Here is a 17,118-nt window from a genome sequence, read left to right on the forward strand (position 1 = left end):
AAAAAAAAAGGTAAAACAGATACACACAAAAAAATTCCTTGCCAATTTTGAATTACCTACCTATTCCACATTAAATTTGATCACCATGTTAACTTCTTACTATATTCAAAATTTACTAACATTATATATCAAATTTGCACCTCAATCAAAACCACATAATTCTCTCCTTCTCTCTCTGTCCAATTTTAATTTTTTCACAAATCCAAATATTTTTAATAAAATATTAAAAATTAAAAATATATATTATGATGGTATAAAATATTTTTTTAATAAATCTATAAAATTTTTGTTATTTTTTAATTCTAAAATAAAATTTTAAACTTTCCATACATAATACAGATTTTAGGCTAGTTAGATATATAATAGAAATCTTGCATTCGAATAACGCTTGTTAATTGACAATTGAGAACTCTATCAGGTGTTGTCCAAAAAAGACAGTTGGACCGTTGGATGCGGGGTGTTCATGTGCTTATTTTTATTTATTTATTTATTTTTTTTTTGAACATATGCTTTATTAATGCTCCACATGTGCTAATTAATGCTCTAAATGTTTGCATCCAAATTTGAATTCTCACACGCGCTCTCACACACACACACTCACTCACTCACTCACTCACTCGCACTGAAGACTGAAGACTCACTCAACTCAAGTATATATAAATAGATAGATAGAGATTGAGATATGAGATAAAAGTAAAGGAGTGAGTTGAAAGAGTAAAAAAGAAACAAAGGTTGAGAAAGATGGCAGAGATTGGAGGGAGCTTCTTTGCTAGTAGTCATTTGCAGTTGAGAAGCAGCATGAACAACACTAGTAGCAGGAGTCTCTATAATATGCCATTTCCTAGCTTGCTTTCTTCAAGTGGGTATTCTCACTTCTCTCTTTTTCCATCCTCATTGTCACAGCTAGGATTCTCATTTCTCTCTCTCTCTCTCTATCTATATATATATATATATATATATGAGAGAATGTGTGACCTTACTTTAAAAAAGAGCATTAACTTCGCCGAAAATGTTTGAGATCTCAAAAAATATCTTTAATATAACAAAATATGTATTAATTTTTAATTTATTATATACTTAATGTTAATGTTAATGTATGTCCATTTTTTTTTATCTCTCTTTATTTGTTGTTTTGTCTTGTTCTTTCTATTCTTTTTAAAAGTGGAACACTTTTAACAAGTGGAACACTTTATCAATTGTTGTTTTGTTTTGTGCCGTCCTTTCTCTTCTTTTTAAAAAAGTGGAACACTTTATTAGTTGTGTTTTAAATTTTTTTATTTTCGCTTTTTGTATTTTCATAAATAATTTTTTTAAATAAAATATAAAAACAGAAAACAAAAACTCAAACAAAATTGTGCTTATCTACCAAGATTTATAAAAAGGAAAATGCTAGAACAAATACGCGAGAAAATTTTGTTGCGGCTAAACTACTAATTGCGCAAACCTAATTAAAATCTTGTGTATCCACAATTTAAAGGGGAAATTTCAATGCAGTGTAGGTTTTAAAAAAAATTACAAATAAGTGGTAAACTATATAAGAATTAATAATTAAAAACATAAATTTTTTCATTAAACATGTAGTGAAACTATACAGAGCTGTGTTTTAATTTTTAATGTACGTACATACTATGGTTAAATTAAATAATCTTTTTAATGCCATTAATGAATGATTTTATAGACTTATCATTTTGCCATTTATGTCCATTACTAAATTCCAACTCAACAATAGTTGGTAGACATTCGGTGTCATCCAAAATTCGTGGTTAGACTTTTGGTGTCATCCAAAATTATTGGTTAGACTTTTGGTGTTACTCAACAAATCTTTAACGTTGTTCCATACCCACGTCGAAAAATGCTTGAAACCTTTAAATTGTGAGCTCTAGAAGAGCTCTAACTTGTGGGTTCCACTGTATGATTTGATGTTTTTACCTTTATTTTGCTTTTTTATTTTTTTTTTTAGGTTGTCATGTCACTAGTGCTCTTATTAGAACTCTTAATCACCACCCTACCTGCGTCTATAAGAGAACTAAACTTGAGCCAGAGGAGAAAATGATATATATGATGGATTTTTGCCCCAAAAAGCACTCCAAATGTGAGTTAATTATGTAGATTAAAAATTGGTAGGAAGTGGGCCACACCCAAAATAATTATGATTCATAAACATATTGTTTGTTTTCGTTTTTCAGAAAACACTTTTCAGAAAATTCTACATTCTTATTTCGTGTTTTTTTGTTTTTACTGAACTTTTTAAATATTTTTAGCAATTTTTTTACTTTTTAGACACACCTAACATAAATACACTTAAAAAGTAAAAAAATTGTAAAAAAAATCTTTTAAAAATTCACTAAATACCAAAAATATAAAAAAAAATACAAGAATTCAGTACATTTTTTATATTTTTATGTATTTATTAATTTTTTAAAATATTTTTTTACAAATTTTTTACTTTTTAGATACATCTAACTAAGGAGTATCTAAGAAAGTAAAAAAAATATTTAAAATTTAAAAAATATTCAGTGAAAAATTTGGCAAAACTCAACACTGACGCTACGTCAGAATTTTAGAGACAGAACCCACTAAAATACTACAGAAGACTCAACTCTAGCACCATCTCAAAATTTAGAGATGTTAAACTCAAACCAATTGACAATAAATAGATAGGCTATATAAACCATGGTTTAGTGATTTAGAAATAGAATGTTGGGCAAGTTTTTAACACTCTCATACATTAAAAAAATTAAAATTAAATGTCTTTAATAATTCTATTACTCGTCATTATTATTCATATGAACTTGTATTAATTTTTCTTGTCATCCTCAGGAGGACAGAACAAGAAGAGACAACTGAGAAGAACAATGGCGGCTTCCCTAACAACATCAGCACCGAAACGAGAAAAAGATCCGAAGAAACGAATCGTGATAACGGGAATGGGGCTAGTCTCTGTGCTTGGAAACGACGTGGATTCATTCTACGAAAAACTTCTCAATGGGGAGAGTGGGATAAGCTTAATCAACAAGTTCGATGCTTCAGAATATCCTGTACAGATTGCTGGCCAGGTCCGAGGTTTCTCCGGCGACGGCTATGTCGACTTGGAGAAATATCAGAATATTGATGACTGCTGGAAGTATTCATTGTTTGCAGCAAAGACAGCTCTCCAAGATGCCAACCTTACTCCTCAAGTCATTAAAAATGTAAGTATGTACTTCCACTTCCATCACTTGGCTCTACCACCATCATCACCACCGTCACCACCATAACCCAATCACCTAAGTCAACCATTTTTCTCTATAAAATACATGCAAATTAGGATTTGTTTGGTGTAATTTTATACAATGGTATATAATTTTTTTTTTTAAATTTATATTAGAGTGTTTGGTGCATTTTTATTGACATACAAGTTTAGAAAATAAATAAATGAGTATTTTTAACTTTTTTTTTTTTAATTATTAGTTTTTAATTTGTAAGAACTTGAACCAAACATACTCCTAGGCATATAAAAATGAGATATGAAAAAATATACAAAAGTGCACAATGTCATTTAGTTGAGAATATGTTATTTTATTTATTTAGTTAAGAAGCAAGAAATTTTAAAATTTGATTTTACGTGAAGATTAAAATCGTCACTAAAAAAAAGTATACTCACATTTATGATTAGTATTAAAATCTAAAAATTAAATTATGGATTCTTTTAATAAATATGATTATATTTATTACACCTTAAGATAATTGTTAAGCAAGAACTGATATTTTCAACTAATGCTATATGCACCAATTAGTGCATTAACTAGTATATCAATTAATGATGTAGTATAATTTAAGATATTTTTTATATTTGTAATTTGTATAATGAGTGTGATCAATAATAATGTCATAACTAGTATTGGTACACTAGTTTGTACATTAATTGATGTACGTAGTATCTCGATATTTTCTCATAAAAATGAGTAGTTGACAAATATATAATCATTTAATACACACTCACAAAAAAGCAATATTATTTACACATGATTTTAAAATAAATATATATATATATATATATATATATATATAAAACGAATTCTATGGTGCAAATCTCTAAAAAGATATGTATCATATGTTTCAGTTACCATCTTTGTGATATGACGATTAATTAGAATATTAAAAGTAAATTATCTTTTATATTTTTTTTAATTATTAATTAATCATATCACTTGTTATAAAATTTAATAAATAGGTTTAAATAATATATTTATATATCATTTCATTAGTACAGTAATGATATAGATCCTTATAAAACACAACTCCACAACCTCTAAAATGATATAAACTATTCATGTCACTACCAGACATAATTCTAAAAAAAAATTCAAACACATTAATGATCAATACATTAATAAAAATCATGAGAGTCCTTTTTGTTGAGGTCCCAAACACTTTCCTTCATTAGTATGTGTGTAGCATTGTTAAATAGTAATAGTAAAATATTGTTTGGGTTGATTGGAAACAGCTAGACAGGTCAAAAATGGGAGTAGTGGTGGGATCAGGTGCAGGAGGTATAAAAACATTATGCAATGCAATAGACGCACTCCTGAAACAAGAATACAACAAGATATTAACCTCTTACTACCCAACCAATATGGGCCCAGCACTGTTAGCCATTGAAACGGGGTTTAGTGGGCCCATTTACTCCATCTCAACGGCCTGTGCCAGCGGGAATTATTGCCTGTGTGCTGCCGCAAACCACATCAGAAAAGGGGAAGCGGAGATCATGCTAGCAGGTGGAGCAGACGCCGGAGTTATTCCCAGCGGTATCTGCGGATTCATGGCCTGTAAAGCACTGTCAACCAGGAATGATGAACCCCAAAAGGCTTCTAGGCCTTGGGATCAACATCGTGATGGTTTTGTTTTGAGTGAAGGCTCTGCTGTCCTGGTATGTCATACTAATTCTTCTTGACCATCACACTTTTTTTTTTTTTTTTTGGCCCTTTTTAATTTGCCCGTGTAAGTTAGTCTATACATTATTGAGCAATGGTAGAGGGCCCAAATTCTGTGGCTCAAATGTGGCTCAAATGGTCAAAACGACGTCGTTTTGAGTACAAAACAACATCAAAATGGCCAAAACGACGTCGTTTTGGCCATTTAAGCCACATTTGAGCCACAGAATTAGGGCCCCCAAACATTTTTCTTAATAAATATCGGTATCTAACTCCATCCAGGTGGTTGGCTCATTGAATGTAACTTAGGATTTAAAGGTGTACGGTTTTTTGGGTCCCAGAAGTCTTGTTTGGATTAAATTATATAGAAAAAAATTAGGAATTCTAAATATTTTATTAAAGGTGTTACTAATAAATGTGTGGGATTCACATGAGGTGGGTCTCACACTCATGTGAAACATTTGATAAAATATTTAGGATCTTTAACATTACTCAATTATATAAGTGTATTTTTTTGTATAAGTACATTTATTTGGATTAAATCAATTAACATCTCTTCTCTATTTTTTTATGCATCTTTTTTATAAAAAATTAAAAAATATATTTATTTAAAACATCTCCAACCAACCCTTAACTTTCTTAAGATTAATTGAAGTACGTGCAAATTGTCCCAAATATCCAAACATCAAAAAAAAAAAAAAAAGAAATATCAATATCAAAAGTACAATGTTTATCGGTTGATATTTAAAACGCTGAGTATACTTTTAGTGCTTAATAATTGATTAATTAATGCCATGAATATAGACATAGACAGATATTTACGTTATAATGTGTATTTAGTTTAAGTAGTATGAATTTTCTTATCTTAAACTCAAGATCATGGATTCAAATCTTACCTATCTCTTTGTGTAATTTTTTTGCAAAAAAAAAAAATAATAATAATAAAAAATATTGTCACATGACATGAAGAGAATAAAAATTTCACTATGCCAATTGAAGCATTCACATAATAATAATACTAGTAGATATGTAATAAAATTCTTTTAATTAATTTGACAATCCAACCAATTTCCCCTGCAGCACTCTTTATTAGCCCTAGTTGCAGCTAAGTTCACCTCTCAACAACCCTGTTGTGTCATACATACATATATCTGTATCTATATATACGCATTAGCGGGTGGCACATGTGATGTGTGTGCAATTTACATAAGTAAGAATATAGATAAATAATAAACAAATTAATATCATAATATATATAAATTGCTTAAATGGTAAGTGTATTCTTAATGAAACTTAAGAATTTGGGTTCAAACATTACTTGCATTGTAGTATAATATTTTTTTATTTTAGCATTTAAAAATCTGCCATGTGACATGAGAAGAATGTTTGTAGGTTTGGACACCAAGGCGATCTTCATTGACTTTAATCAATCTGAGTTTAAGTATCTTGGTGCATGTATAAATTCACTAAAAGTCGAGTAATAGGTTGTTATTTTAAAACTTAATGAGGTTCGAAATGAGTTTAAAGTTGATTTACTTATATAACAAGTCATTTTCAATGGATTTTAACAAATTGATCTTGAATGAATTTTTCATGAACCGAACATGTGTGGAGCTCCAGTAATTTAGTTTATTTGTGTGCATAGTTCAACTGTTAATAGATATAAATGCACAAATAACCTAGCAACAAAGGGGTTGCTAGACCCTGGGATGAGCTATAAACCCAGACATCCTAGGCTTGACTCACTAATATCTCTTGGGCTTAACTAATATCTATGATCTAATATGGTCTTACCTTGAGAGGTTCCTTGTTATTAAAAAAAAATAACAATAAAATAAAAATAGAAGAGCCAATTGTATCATCATATTGCAAAGTTTTTTTTTAGTGTAGTCTATTGCTAGTCAATAATATAGGCACTAAATTTTAAATGGCAATGAAGGTGTCATTGAAAATGCATATTGTTTGAAAATTGATAGTTGATGGTGAAAATGTTGATTTAGGTATTGGAGAGCTTGGAGCATGCAAGGAAGAGAGGAGCAAGGATAATAGCAGAATACCTAGGAGGAGCCATAACATGTGATGCTCATCACCTCACTGATCCTCGCTCTGATGGACTTGGTGTTGCTACCTGCATTTCCAAGAGCCTCTACAATGCTGGTGTCTCTCCTGAAGAGGTCCCCCACTCATCTATTCCATGCTTTTTTTTTTTTGTTCAATATAGTTAGATTACAAGAAAAGATTTGTCGCTACTCCATCAGCTCGAATCCTTAACCTCCCCCTCACAAAATATCCTAAAGTGTGACTATAAGATTATTGAGCCAAATCCCAAGGTCTTTGTCAGATTGTTGTGCTTGTGTTTTCTATTTTCTCATTTTATATATTTTTTTAAAAAATAAAAAAAATAAAACTAATTTGACAGATTTCTTAAACTATATTTGAAAAAACTTCTGAAAACATCCCAACTTTAAGATTTTTTTTAAAAAATATGTGTTTGAATTTTCAAAAATTATTTTTACGCAGAAATGAAAACCGTGTGTATTTTCAAACTTTTGATTAATTTTATTTTTGAAAAACATGAAAATAAAAATAAAGAAATGCAATAATATGAGTATGTCCATAAAATTTGATCACAGAGTTGGCGTATGATCCTGTAATCAAATTATATGCACTTAAACTTGTTTATATAGTATAGTTTGTACTCAAAAAATAAAATAAAAATAAAGAAAATCTAACTTGTAAGTTGTGAGATTCACTATTTTGTGTCTTATAATAAATAAATTTGATTAAAAATCTATTTATTTATAACATTTTTATGACCTTTGGTGATTTTGATTTGTAATACATATGAGGTGTGTGATAAATGAAATACAGGTGAATTACATAAATGCTCATGCAACGTCGACGCGTGTAGGAGATTTAGCAGAGGTCAGTGCAGTCAAGAAGATTTTCAAGAACCAGCTCCACCAAATCAAGATGAATGGAACTAAGGCAAACAATTCTACTTTTTAATTGCCTATTTAATCTCTTCAATCTATTTTATTTTTTAAAAATAAATTAATCGTGTGTTTTAAAGACACATGTTAAGTTAAGTTTATGAATATTTTTTATTACACTTACTTTTATATAGAATGCATATTTAAAATTTAAAAGGCAAATTAAACAATTAGTTTAAGTACTTTAACTCTTGTGTCATTTTAATTCATATAATTTTAATTGATTCAATTTGAATTTTGTCTCAAATTGGTCTAATTAATTAAAATTGTTAAAGGTAAACTCATAAATTTGATCAATTCAGTGAGTTAATCTCAATCAATTTAGTGATTATTTTTGTCAAAAATCCTAATATTATCAATTGGATCAAATTGACACAAAATTTAAAATCTATGGTCAAAATTGAGCCAATTAAAAATATAGGGATCAAAATAACACAAGTAGCAACATATAAGGACTACTGGTATAATTTGTCCAAATTTAACTATGCGTTCTAAGAATCCATGTTAACAATACCTTTATTTTTAGGAGGATGATTCCCTCTGGTCCATAATTTGGATTGGAAGGGCGGTGTTTGGACCTATGAAACCTAATACGGATTCCGCTTCAATTATTTGAACTCCTTTTTTTTTTTTTTTTGGGGTGTGTGTGTGTTTATTTCTTATATGTCATTCACCAAAAAATTAAGTTAATTTAATAATTATAATATATTCAATTTATCACATTTGTTACAAAAAAATGAACGATAAGTGTGTTTTTAAAAATAAATTATGTATTCATTTTTAGTGACAAATATAATAAATTAAATAGATTACGAATATCAAATCGATCTAATTTGTATATGATAAATACATAAAATTTTTAACAAAATAAGCCATTGTTTGGGAAGTGGGTTTGGATGGATTTTGGAGCTAAAATAGCTACAAAAAATAAAATAGGCTTTTTAGCCTTAATAAGAAAAAAAATTACATCCAACCCATAATCATTATATTCTTTCTTTAAAAAAAAAAAACTAAAAAAATCAAAAATCCTTCTCAAATCAAGTTTTTTAGCCTTAGGTTAAAATAGTCAAAAAAATTAAAAAATTAACCCACTTCCCAAACCAAGTCTAAATAATTTAAATCATTGAAATAAAACCTGAATTTTACCGACTCCAACAACACCATTAGTCTGGATTATAGACTTACAGTCAATCTACCTCCTATTTCTATTTTTCTTTTATTTTTAAAATCAATAAAAATATTTTACTTTTTTGAAATTGCAGTCAATGGTTGGACATGCGATTGGGGCAGCTGGTGCATTAGAAGCCATAGCAACTGTAAAAGCAATTGCTACTGGTTGGCTACATCCAACGATCAACCAATATGTATTCATTTCTCATTAAAATCTCCATCCTCTCTCCTCACCATCATCTCTCCATTAAAGTCTCTTCTGAAATTAATTGTTTATTGCTCAAATTTATTTATTTATTTTTTTTTTTGCAGAACTTAGAACCTGAGGTTACAATAGACACTCTGCCAAACACCAAGAAAAAGCATGATGTTAATGTCGGTATGTTTTGTTTCTTTTCATGTAAATAATATTCCTAATTCCTAGCAGCACAAAAATGGGGACAAACAGTAATGCTAGCACATCAAATACTAAATACAAAATTAAACATAAAAATTATTTCATTGGACAATTGTTTGATTGTTCAGAAGATGTCATGACAGTCGCGGTTAGCACCATAATAACCGCGGTCAACAAGTTCTGGCCGATCAATCAAACACCTGGATTCACAATTTCTGTGTTTAGATCTATATTCGATCATATGTGCATCTAGACTTTTTTGTAAGGGAAAAACATAGGCACCATGGTCCAAAGCCGGCTCTAAACATCAATTTTTCGTAGAATTAACTCAAGGGTAATGTTTGCGGTGCAAGGTGCATATCATATGTATTTGTGTAAATTTTTACAAATATATATAAGTTACCTTACAAAATCACATAAATTCTTACAATATACATAAGCTGTGATTTCTTAAATTTTTTTTGGGTTAACTAACGTATATTTGTAAAAATTTACGAGATTTTATGAGATAACTTACATATATTTGTGAAAACTTACACAAGTATATATGATATGCACTTACACACTTAAAAATTATCCTTAACTCAAATATTAATGTTGGTTTATTGGTTTGAGACTTTGGGACATAGAGATATATTCCCGTTAGATTTCAGGTTTAATTCTCCCAATCAACATAAAATTCTTGAGATTGTGGACCGTAAAAAATTTATTTTAAAGAGTTTGTTCAAAGTGTAGAGACTTAATCTAATACGCCAAAGCTGATCCAAAATACCTTAAATAACCCAAAAAAAAAAAACCCCTCAAATATGGATTTGCTGAATCTAAAAATTCAGCGGTGAAGTAGGAGAAATTTCAACTGTATGTTCAAAATTATAACAAATTTGAAAAATAACTATTACTTTATTATTATTATTATTATTATTATTATTTTATTTTTATTTTATTATTTTTTTTTTGAGGGGGGGGGGGGGAGGGGTAATGATTCCATACCTTCATCCCGGTCTTCCATTCTTTGACAGATGAATGGCTGAGAATTTTTCAACTGTAGTTAGAATCCCAATTCAACGAATCAATTTCAACCAACTCTATTCTCTTTTTAAATAAATTCTAATGACTTTATTAAGAAGTCTTTTTTGGGAAAGGGCGTGTAAGATGAAGAAAATTTTCCTTAGGGCACAATAAAAAACCTAAACAAATTTTATAAATAAAAATTTTCACCCTTAATAATAATTATTTTCAAAAAATTGATAAAGGGGATTTAAATTTCTAAAATCCTTTCTTAGTCACCCATCATCATTTTCATTCCCTTCGCTAAAATCTTAACTCTCCACTGTTCCTCAACTTCCCCCCACATGACACCTAAGCCACCATATGTCCCCTTTTCCCTTTCCCCCCAAGCCACTGTCATCCATTCCCCTTTCCTCCCCCATTGCAAATCCCATTTCCTTCCATTCTTGTCCTCTCAAAACCCTTAACCTTAGCATCACCACCACCAATACAGAGAGAGAAAGAGAGAGAAGGATAAGTCACATGCATAAAGGAAATGCAAGCGTACCAGAGGTAGAGGGATTGAGAAGGAACTGGCGACGGTGAGAACACTACAAAAAATTAAGATTTTAGAAATCAAAATTTAGGAACAATTATTTTTTAAGGACTAAATATTTTTATTGTGAAAATTGTCATTATATTTTTAGCAACGAAAATTAGACATTAGTGATGAATTATTATCTTTTTTGGACCAAATTTTTTGTCTTAAAAAATAAACCATTTTGAGACCAAATTATTTTGTCCTAAAAGTGTATTTATTAGTGACATTTTCAAAATTGTCGCTAAAAGACTTATTTTTGACTTTTCGGTACGACCTTTTAGCAACTATCCTCACGATGATAGAAATTAGCCCCTAAATGTCTTTTGTAACAAAATTTTTACTTTTAAAGACCAAAAAATTTAGTCTCTAAAACTCTCATATGTTGTAGTAGAAGGAGAATGGGGGTTAAGGAATAGCAGTTGGAGATGGGGAGTAGTGGGGGAGCTAGTGAGGGTAAGGAGGGGGTTGGGGTGGTTGCTGGAGGTAGTATTGGCCAAAAGTGAAGGTGGTGGTTGAGGGTGAGGATATAGAGAAGTGGAGGTTTATGGGGAATTAATTTTTTGCCTTTGTCGATAAATTGACATAGAGGTATAATAGTATTAAAAAAATCATCAGAGGTAACAGTGGCCAAAAGTGAAGGTGGTGGTTGCGGGTGAGGATATGGAGAAATGGAGGTTTATAGGGAATTAGATTTTTTGTCTTTGTCGATAAATTGACGCAGAGGTATAATAGTATTAAAAAAAATCATCAAATGCAGACTGTGCAACAATATTTTTAGGATGCATCTAGAGACTCCTTGAGAGTTTGGTGTCCAATTTGAAAAAATTATTTTGTTCTTAGTTTCTGTCTAATTTCTTAACCAATGTTGTCAACTGAATTAAATTGACACTATGTGAGATATTAAAATGCCAAATGAATGCAATTGCAATTACAGAGACTAAATTAATACAAAAGACAAATTACAAAAACCACTGATATAATTTATCTATAAGAATTTTATTAGGGCATTAATATATAAACTAATACGGTTTCTATTTATTTATCCATTGATCAATAGCTATCTCCAACTCATTTGGCTTTGGAGGACACAATTCAGTTGTGGTTTTTGCTCCCTTTACATCCTAAGAAGGGCTCTCAAGGGATAGAACAGTTTCCTCCCAGCAGATACACAGAATTAAGTGAATCACAGCATATGTTGATGCATGCATGAGCTTGGGCAATTATGGGCGACATGATCTCCACCTCTACAATATGATTAAGGTTTACCCATTATGGTTGTTATTATCAGGGACTGACCCAGGAATTTACCTTTTTTGGGGAAGCCTAAATTCATCAACATAATAGTAAAATATATTATATTTCAGATATTAAAGGCCTTTTTCATTTTTTTTTTCTTTCCTTTTATATATTTAGAAAGATTAGTAAAATATCTTATGGCATGCACTTGTGTTCTATTAGGTTTTAGGGTCCATTATGTAAGTTGTTTGGAAGCTAATATATATTTTTGGGGAGTTTTTATTTAGACAACACTATAAGCCTATTTGATTGGATGGATTATAGTATAGAATTAAAATTATTCATTTATAGGATTCACATTTTATTATTTAGTTATAATTTTTATTATCTCAATTAGATTTTGATGGACATTCTAAAAAAATAACGTCCAATTACTACATATTAATGTGTGTTTTGGAAGAAAAAGATTGAGTACACACCTAAAAATAAAATTGAAAAATATTTTAAATCTACAACTAATAATGCAAAACCAACATATAGTTGAGATTATATATTTTCATATCCATTACAAAATAAACATGAACAAGACAAAATTATTTATCTTGATAATCTAGTTGGGTAACCAATTCTAAACTAATAACATAAATTATTAATCTCCTCACTATTAATCCATTTTCTATTTACTCCATTTTCCAAAATTTAAAATTTCTATTTATAGTTCTAAAAATATCACCATCCCTAACCTCCTACCTTCTTTATACACCCCCAAACATTTAAAATCATCACTGTTACATCCACCCACCCTAAATTCTCCTTACCCAAACATTTAGCACCATCTCCTTTACCTCCGACCATACTCCCGACCTTGCCCCACCCCCTGCAAGCCCCCCCCCTTTTTTTTTCTTCTTTTTTTCTTTTTTTCTTTTTTTTTGAGAAAACATAAAACTACATATATATATTGTTGAATTGGCTACAGATTCTGGAGGTCACCCCATGTGAAAGGGGTGATCCTCATGTCAACAATGGAAGGCCACCAACCTCATGTCAACAATGGAAGGCCACCAACCATGTCAAAAGTCAAAGAATGAGGGCTCTCCCACCTACTCCTTTGTGTATAAATAGAGACGGGAGGGAGAGGATATAGATATCAGATGTGGAGCTGAGAGGTGTGAGTTGAGAGCAAAGAGAGAGAGAATTACAGAGAGTGTTGTAATTCACCATTTTGTTCAATATAGTGAATCCGCTGCCCGTGGACGTAGGCGACTTGCCGAACCACGTTAAAACTTGTGTGTTATTGCTTGTTTGAGTTCCCTGGTGTGCCCCCGATCCTCAACAATTGGTATCAGAGCTCGGGTTGCGAAAAATCGAATTTTTCCCGAAAGTGCCCAGATTTCGAAGTGCTCAAAATCCACTTTTGACCATACCAGGAGGAAGAACTCCCCGAGAGGAGTCCAAAACAGCAAAAACAGAGCCCAGAAGCCTTCACACGCGCCCTCACGCGCCCTCTGAACAAAGCGCGTCAGCCCCAGTCGCACCACGCGCCACCACGCGCCGTTCAGGCAACCGGCGCGTGATCCCAGTCTCATCCACGCGCCACACGCGCGTCTCCAGGGAGAAGACGAGCCACGTGGCGCCACGTCAGTGCCGCGTCATCGCCACGTCATCCGCCACGTCATCGCCACGCGTCCGACAGTCAGGCCACGTGTCAGCCACGTGTCAGCCCAGTCAGCCTGAGCCGCTGACCAGCCGCGTTGACCAGCCGTCAAGCCGTTGACCGCGCCGCCGATCCTCCGTTGACCGCGCCGCCTGCGCCGTTGACCGAGCCGTTGACCAGCCGTTGACGGGAGAAATTATCCGGTGCATCTCAGCGCACCAGATTCTGCAGATCTGACCCGTCCAAAGTATTTTTGCCAGATCGGAGCCATTCGGAGTCCGTTTTTGACGATCCAATAGTGCTTCCCAACTATTTGGAGTATTCCGGACACATCTGTACGGTCAGTTTTTTGAATTGAAGTTTCTAAAAAATGGCAGAATCTAGAGCATCCGAGTCCGTAAGTAATCCAGCCAGTACAAGCACTTCTAGGCATTGGACCCCGGTGTCCCATGCCAAGTTCGAGGTAGAGAAGTTCGATGGAAGCAGCAACTTCGGCATGTGGAGATGCGAAGTTAAGGATATGCTTGTCCAAATGAACCTGCACTTCACTCTGGGAGACAAACCAGATGACATGGACGAGATAGAATGGGAGAGGGTGAATCTCCTGGCCTGTAGTTCCATCCGACTTTGCCTTGCAAAAGAGGAGAAGTATGCCTTTACAGAATATGATATTGCGAAGAAGCTTTGGAAGGCGCTGGAAGATAAGTTCATGACAAAGAGCATTGAGAACCGGCTCTACTTGAGGAAGAGGTTGTTTCGTTTCGACTACGTTAAAGGTATTTCGATGAACGAACACCTAAATAACTTCAACAAAATTATTACGGATTTGAAGAATTTGGATGATCATGTTGGTGATGAAGATAAAGCACTGTTATTGTTAAATTCCTTGCCTGACTCGTATAATCATCTCACTACTACTTTACTGTACGGTAAAGAGAAGATCAAGTATATTGATGTTGCAAACGCCTTGGTGAACAATGAGTTCAGAAGGAAAGATAAGTCTGCAAACAGGGACTCAACATCCGAGGCATTAACAGTCAGAGGCAGAACAAATAACAGAAGAAATACAGGGCGAGGAAAGTCTCGCTCAAAATCCAGGGGGAAACCTTCAGACAAAAGACGTCTTGCAAAAGACGAGTGTGCAGCTTGTCGCCAGAAGGGGCATTGGGCAAAAGATTGTCCAAATAAAGACAAGACAGAAGAGAAGGTGAATATTGCACGAGATGGAGATAATGATGAAGGAGGAGCCTTCACAGTTTCATCATATGGCCAGTCGGATGAATGGATAATAGATTCCGGATGTTCATTCCATATGTGTCCTAACAAGCAGTGGTTCTCGAGCTTACGAGAGTTCGATGGAGGAGTTGTGCTGATGGGCAACGACCAAGCTTGCCAGACAAAGGGGATTGGAACAATTAAACTGAAGAGCCATGATGGAACAATCAGAATTCTTGAAGATGTACGGTATGTACCAGATCTAACCAAGAATCTCATCTCAGTGGGAGTTTTAGACTCCAAAGGTTACAGAATAACCATGGAAGGTGGAGTCCTTAAAGTTGTTCGAGGAGCATTGGTTGTAATGAAGGGTACTCGACAGGGAAATTTATATTTCCTAGATGGCTCTACAGTCACAGGGAGAGTGGCTGTCTCCACCAGTTCCAGCTCAGAAGATGATGCATCAGACACTTCCAAACTTTGGCACATGCGCCTAGGGCATGTCGGTGAGAAGGCTTTACAAGGATTGGTAAAGCAAGGCCTGTTAAAAGGCGCCAAGACGGGGAAGCTTGAGTTCTGCGAGCATTGTGTATTGGGCAAGCAAACAAGAATCAAGTTTGGTACTGCAATTCACCGTACCAAAGGGATTCTAGACTACGTCCACACTGATGTATGGGGTCCTTCCAAGACTGCTTCGTTGGGAGGTAAACACTACTTTGTGTCGTTCATTGATGATTTCTCTAGAAGAGTTTGGATTTATACAATGAAACACAAAGATGAAGTCTTAGACATCTTTCTTACGTGGAAGAAGATGATTGAGACCCAGACAGGCAGACGGATCAAGAAGCTCAGATCTGACAATGGTGGAGAATATACATCAGATCCCTTCTTTGAGGTTTGCCAGAATGCAGGGATAGTGAGACATTTCACAGTTCCTGGAACACCGCAGCAGAATGGAGTTGCAGAACGCATGAACCGCACTTTGGTGGAGAAAGTCCGGTGTATGCTGTCACAGTCTGGATTGAGCAAGGCATTTTGGGGCGAGGCATTGAACTATGCTCGTCATCTTGTCAACAGACTACCTACTGCAGTATTAGATGGGAAGACTCCCATGGAGGTATGGTCAGGAGTCCCAGTTACTGATTATGATCAGTTACGTATCTTTGGATGTCCAGCATATTTTCATGTTACAGAATCTAAGTTGGATCCAAGAGCCAAGAAAGCCATCTTATTGGGCTTCGGTGACGGTGTCAAGGGATACAGACTGTGGTGCCCTGAATCAAAGAAAGTTCTCATCAGAAGAGACGTTACCTTTGATGAGTCTACAATGCTGAAGCAATCAGATCCTCAACAGAATGAGGAAGCATTGAAGAAGTCAGTGCAGGTGGAGTTTGAGACTCCAACAAAGACTAGTCAGCCAATCAACCATCCTGAAGAAGTCTCAGAGGATAGCTCTGAAGAGAGTTCAGATGAAAATGAAGATCCAGAGGCTCCGCATCAATCAGAACCCATTGCAATCAGGAAAGGGAAAAGGGTGACTAAGAAACCCAGTTGGATGACCGATATGGTAGCCTATGCACTTCCAATCATTGAAGACAATATTCCTTGCACTTTCAAAGAAGCCGTGCATAATGTAGAAAGTGTCAAATGGAAGGAGGCTATGGATGAAGAGATCGGGTCACTTCACAAGAACCAGACTTGGGAGTTGGTGCAACTTCCAAAAGGCAAGAAAGCAATTGGGTGTAAGTGGGTTTACACCAAGAAGGAAGGCATTCCAGGCAGAGACAACATCAGATTCAAAGCTAGATTGGTAGCTAAAGGCTATGCTCAGAAGGAAGGAATAGACTACAATGAGGTATTCTCACCTGTTGTGAAGCACACGTCTATTCGCATCTTGTTAGCTTTGGTTGCACAGTTTGATCTCGAGCTCGCCCAACTCGACGTCAAAACTG

At 33.7% G+C, this 17,118-nt stretch overlaps 1 protein-coding gene across 3 annotated transcripts; it reads left to right on the forward strand.

Annotated features, from left to right (window-relative positions):
- The first annotated feature begins 577 nt into the window (after positions 1–577).
- Positions 578–12,588, forward strand: LOC114287203 (3-oxoacyl-[acyl-carrier-protein] synthase I, chloroplastic). Of its 3 annotated transcripts, none has more exons than XM_082884454.1 (8): positions 578–859; positions 2,821–3,191; positions 4,487–4,909; positions 6,914–7,087; positions 7,785–7,901; positions 9,169–9,270; positions 9,389–9,455; positions 12,119–12,588. In XM_082884454.1, exons 1-8 carry the CDS (start codon positions 742–744, stop codon positions 12,184–12,186), a joined length of 1,440 nt encoding a protein of 479 aa, XP_082740580.1. In that variant the 5' UTR covers positions 578–741; the 3' UTR covers positions 12,187–12,588. The 3 variants fall into 3 exon arrangements, with proteins under 3 accessions (XP_082740580.1, XP_082740582.1, XP_082740583.1); XM_082884457.1 differs by lacking the exon at positions 578–859 and adding an exon at positions 2,550–2,704; XM_082884456.1 differs by lacking the exon at positions 9,169–9,270 and having other exon boundaries at positions 671–859.
- The last annotated feature ends 4,530 nt before the right edge of the window (positions 12,589–17,118 follow it).

This window comes from Camellia sinensis, chromosome 1 (assembly GCF_055761805.1).
Source record: "Camellia sinensis isolate YWXY chromosome 1, ASM5576180v1, whole genome shotgun sequence".
Classification (NCBI taxonomy): domain Eukaryota; kingdom Viridiplantae; phylum Streptophyta; class Magnoliopsida; order Ericales; family Theaceae; genus Camellia; species Camellia sinensis.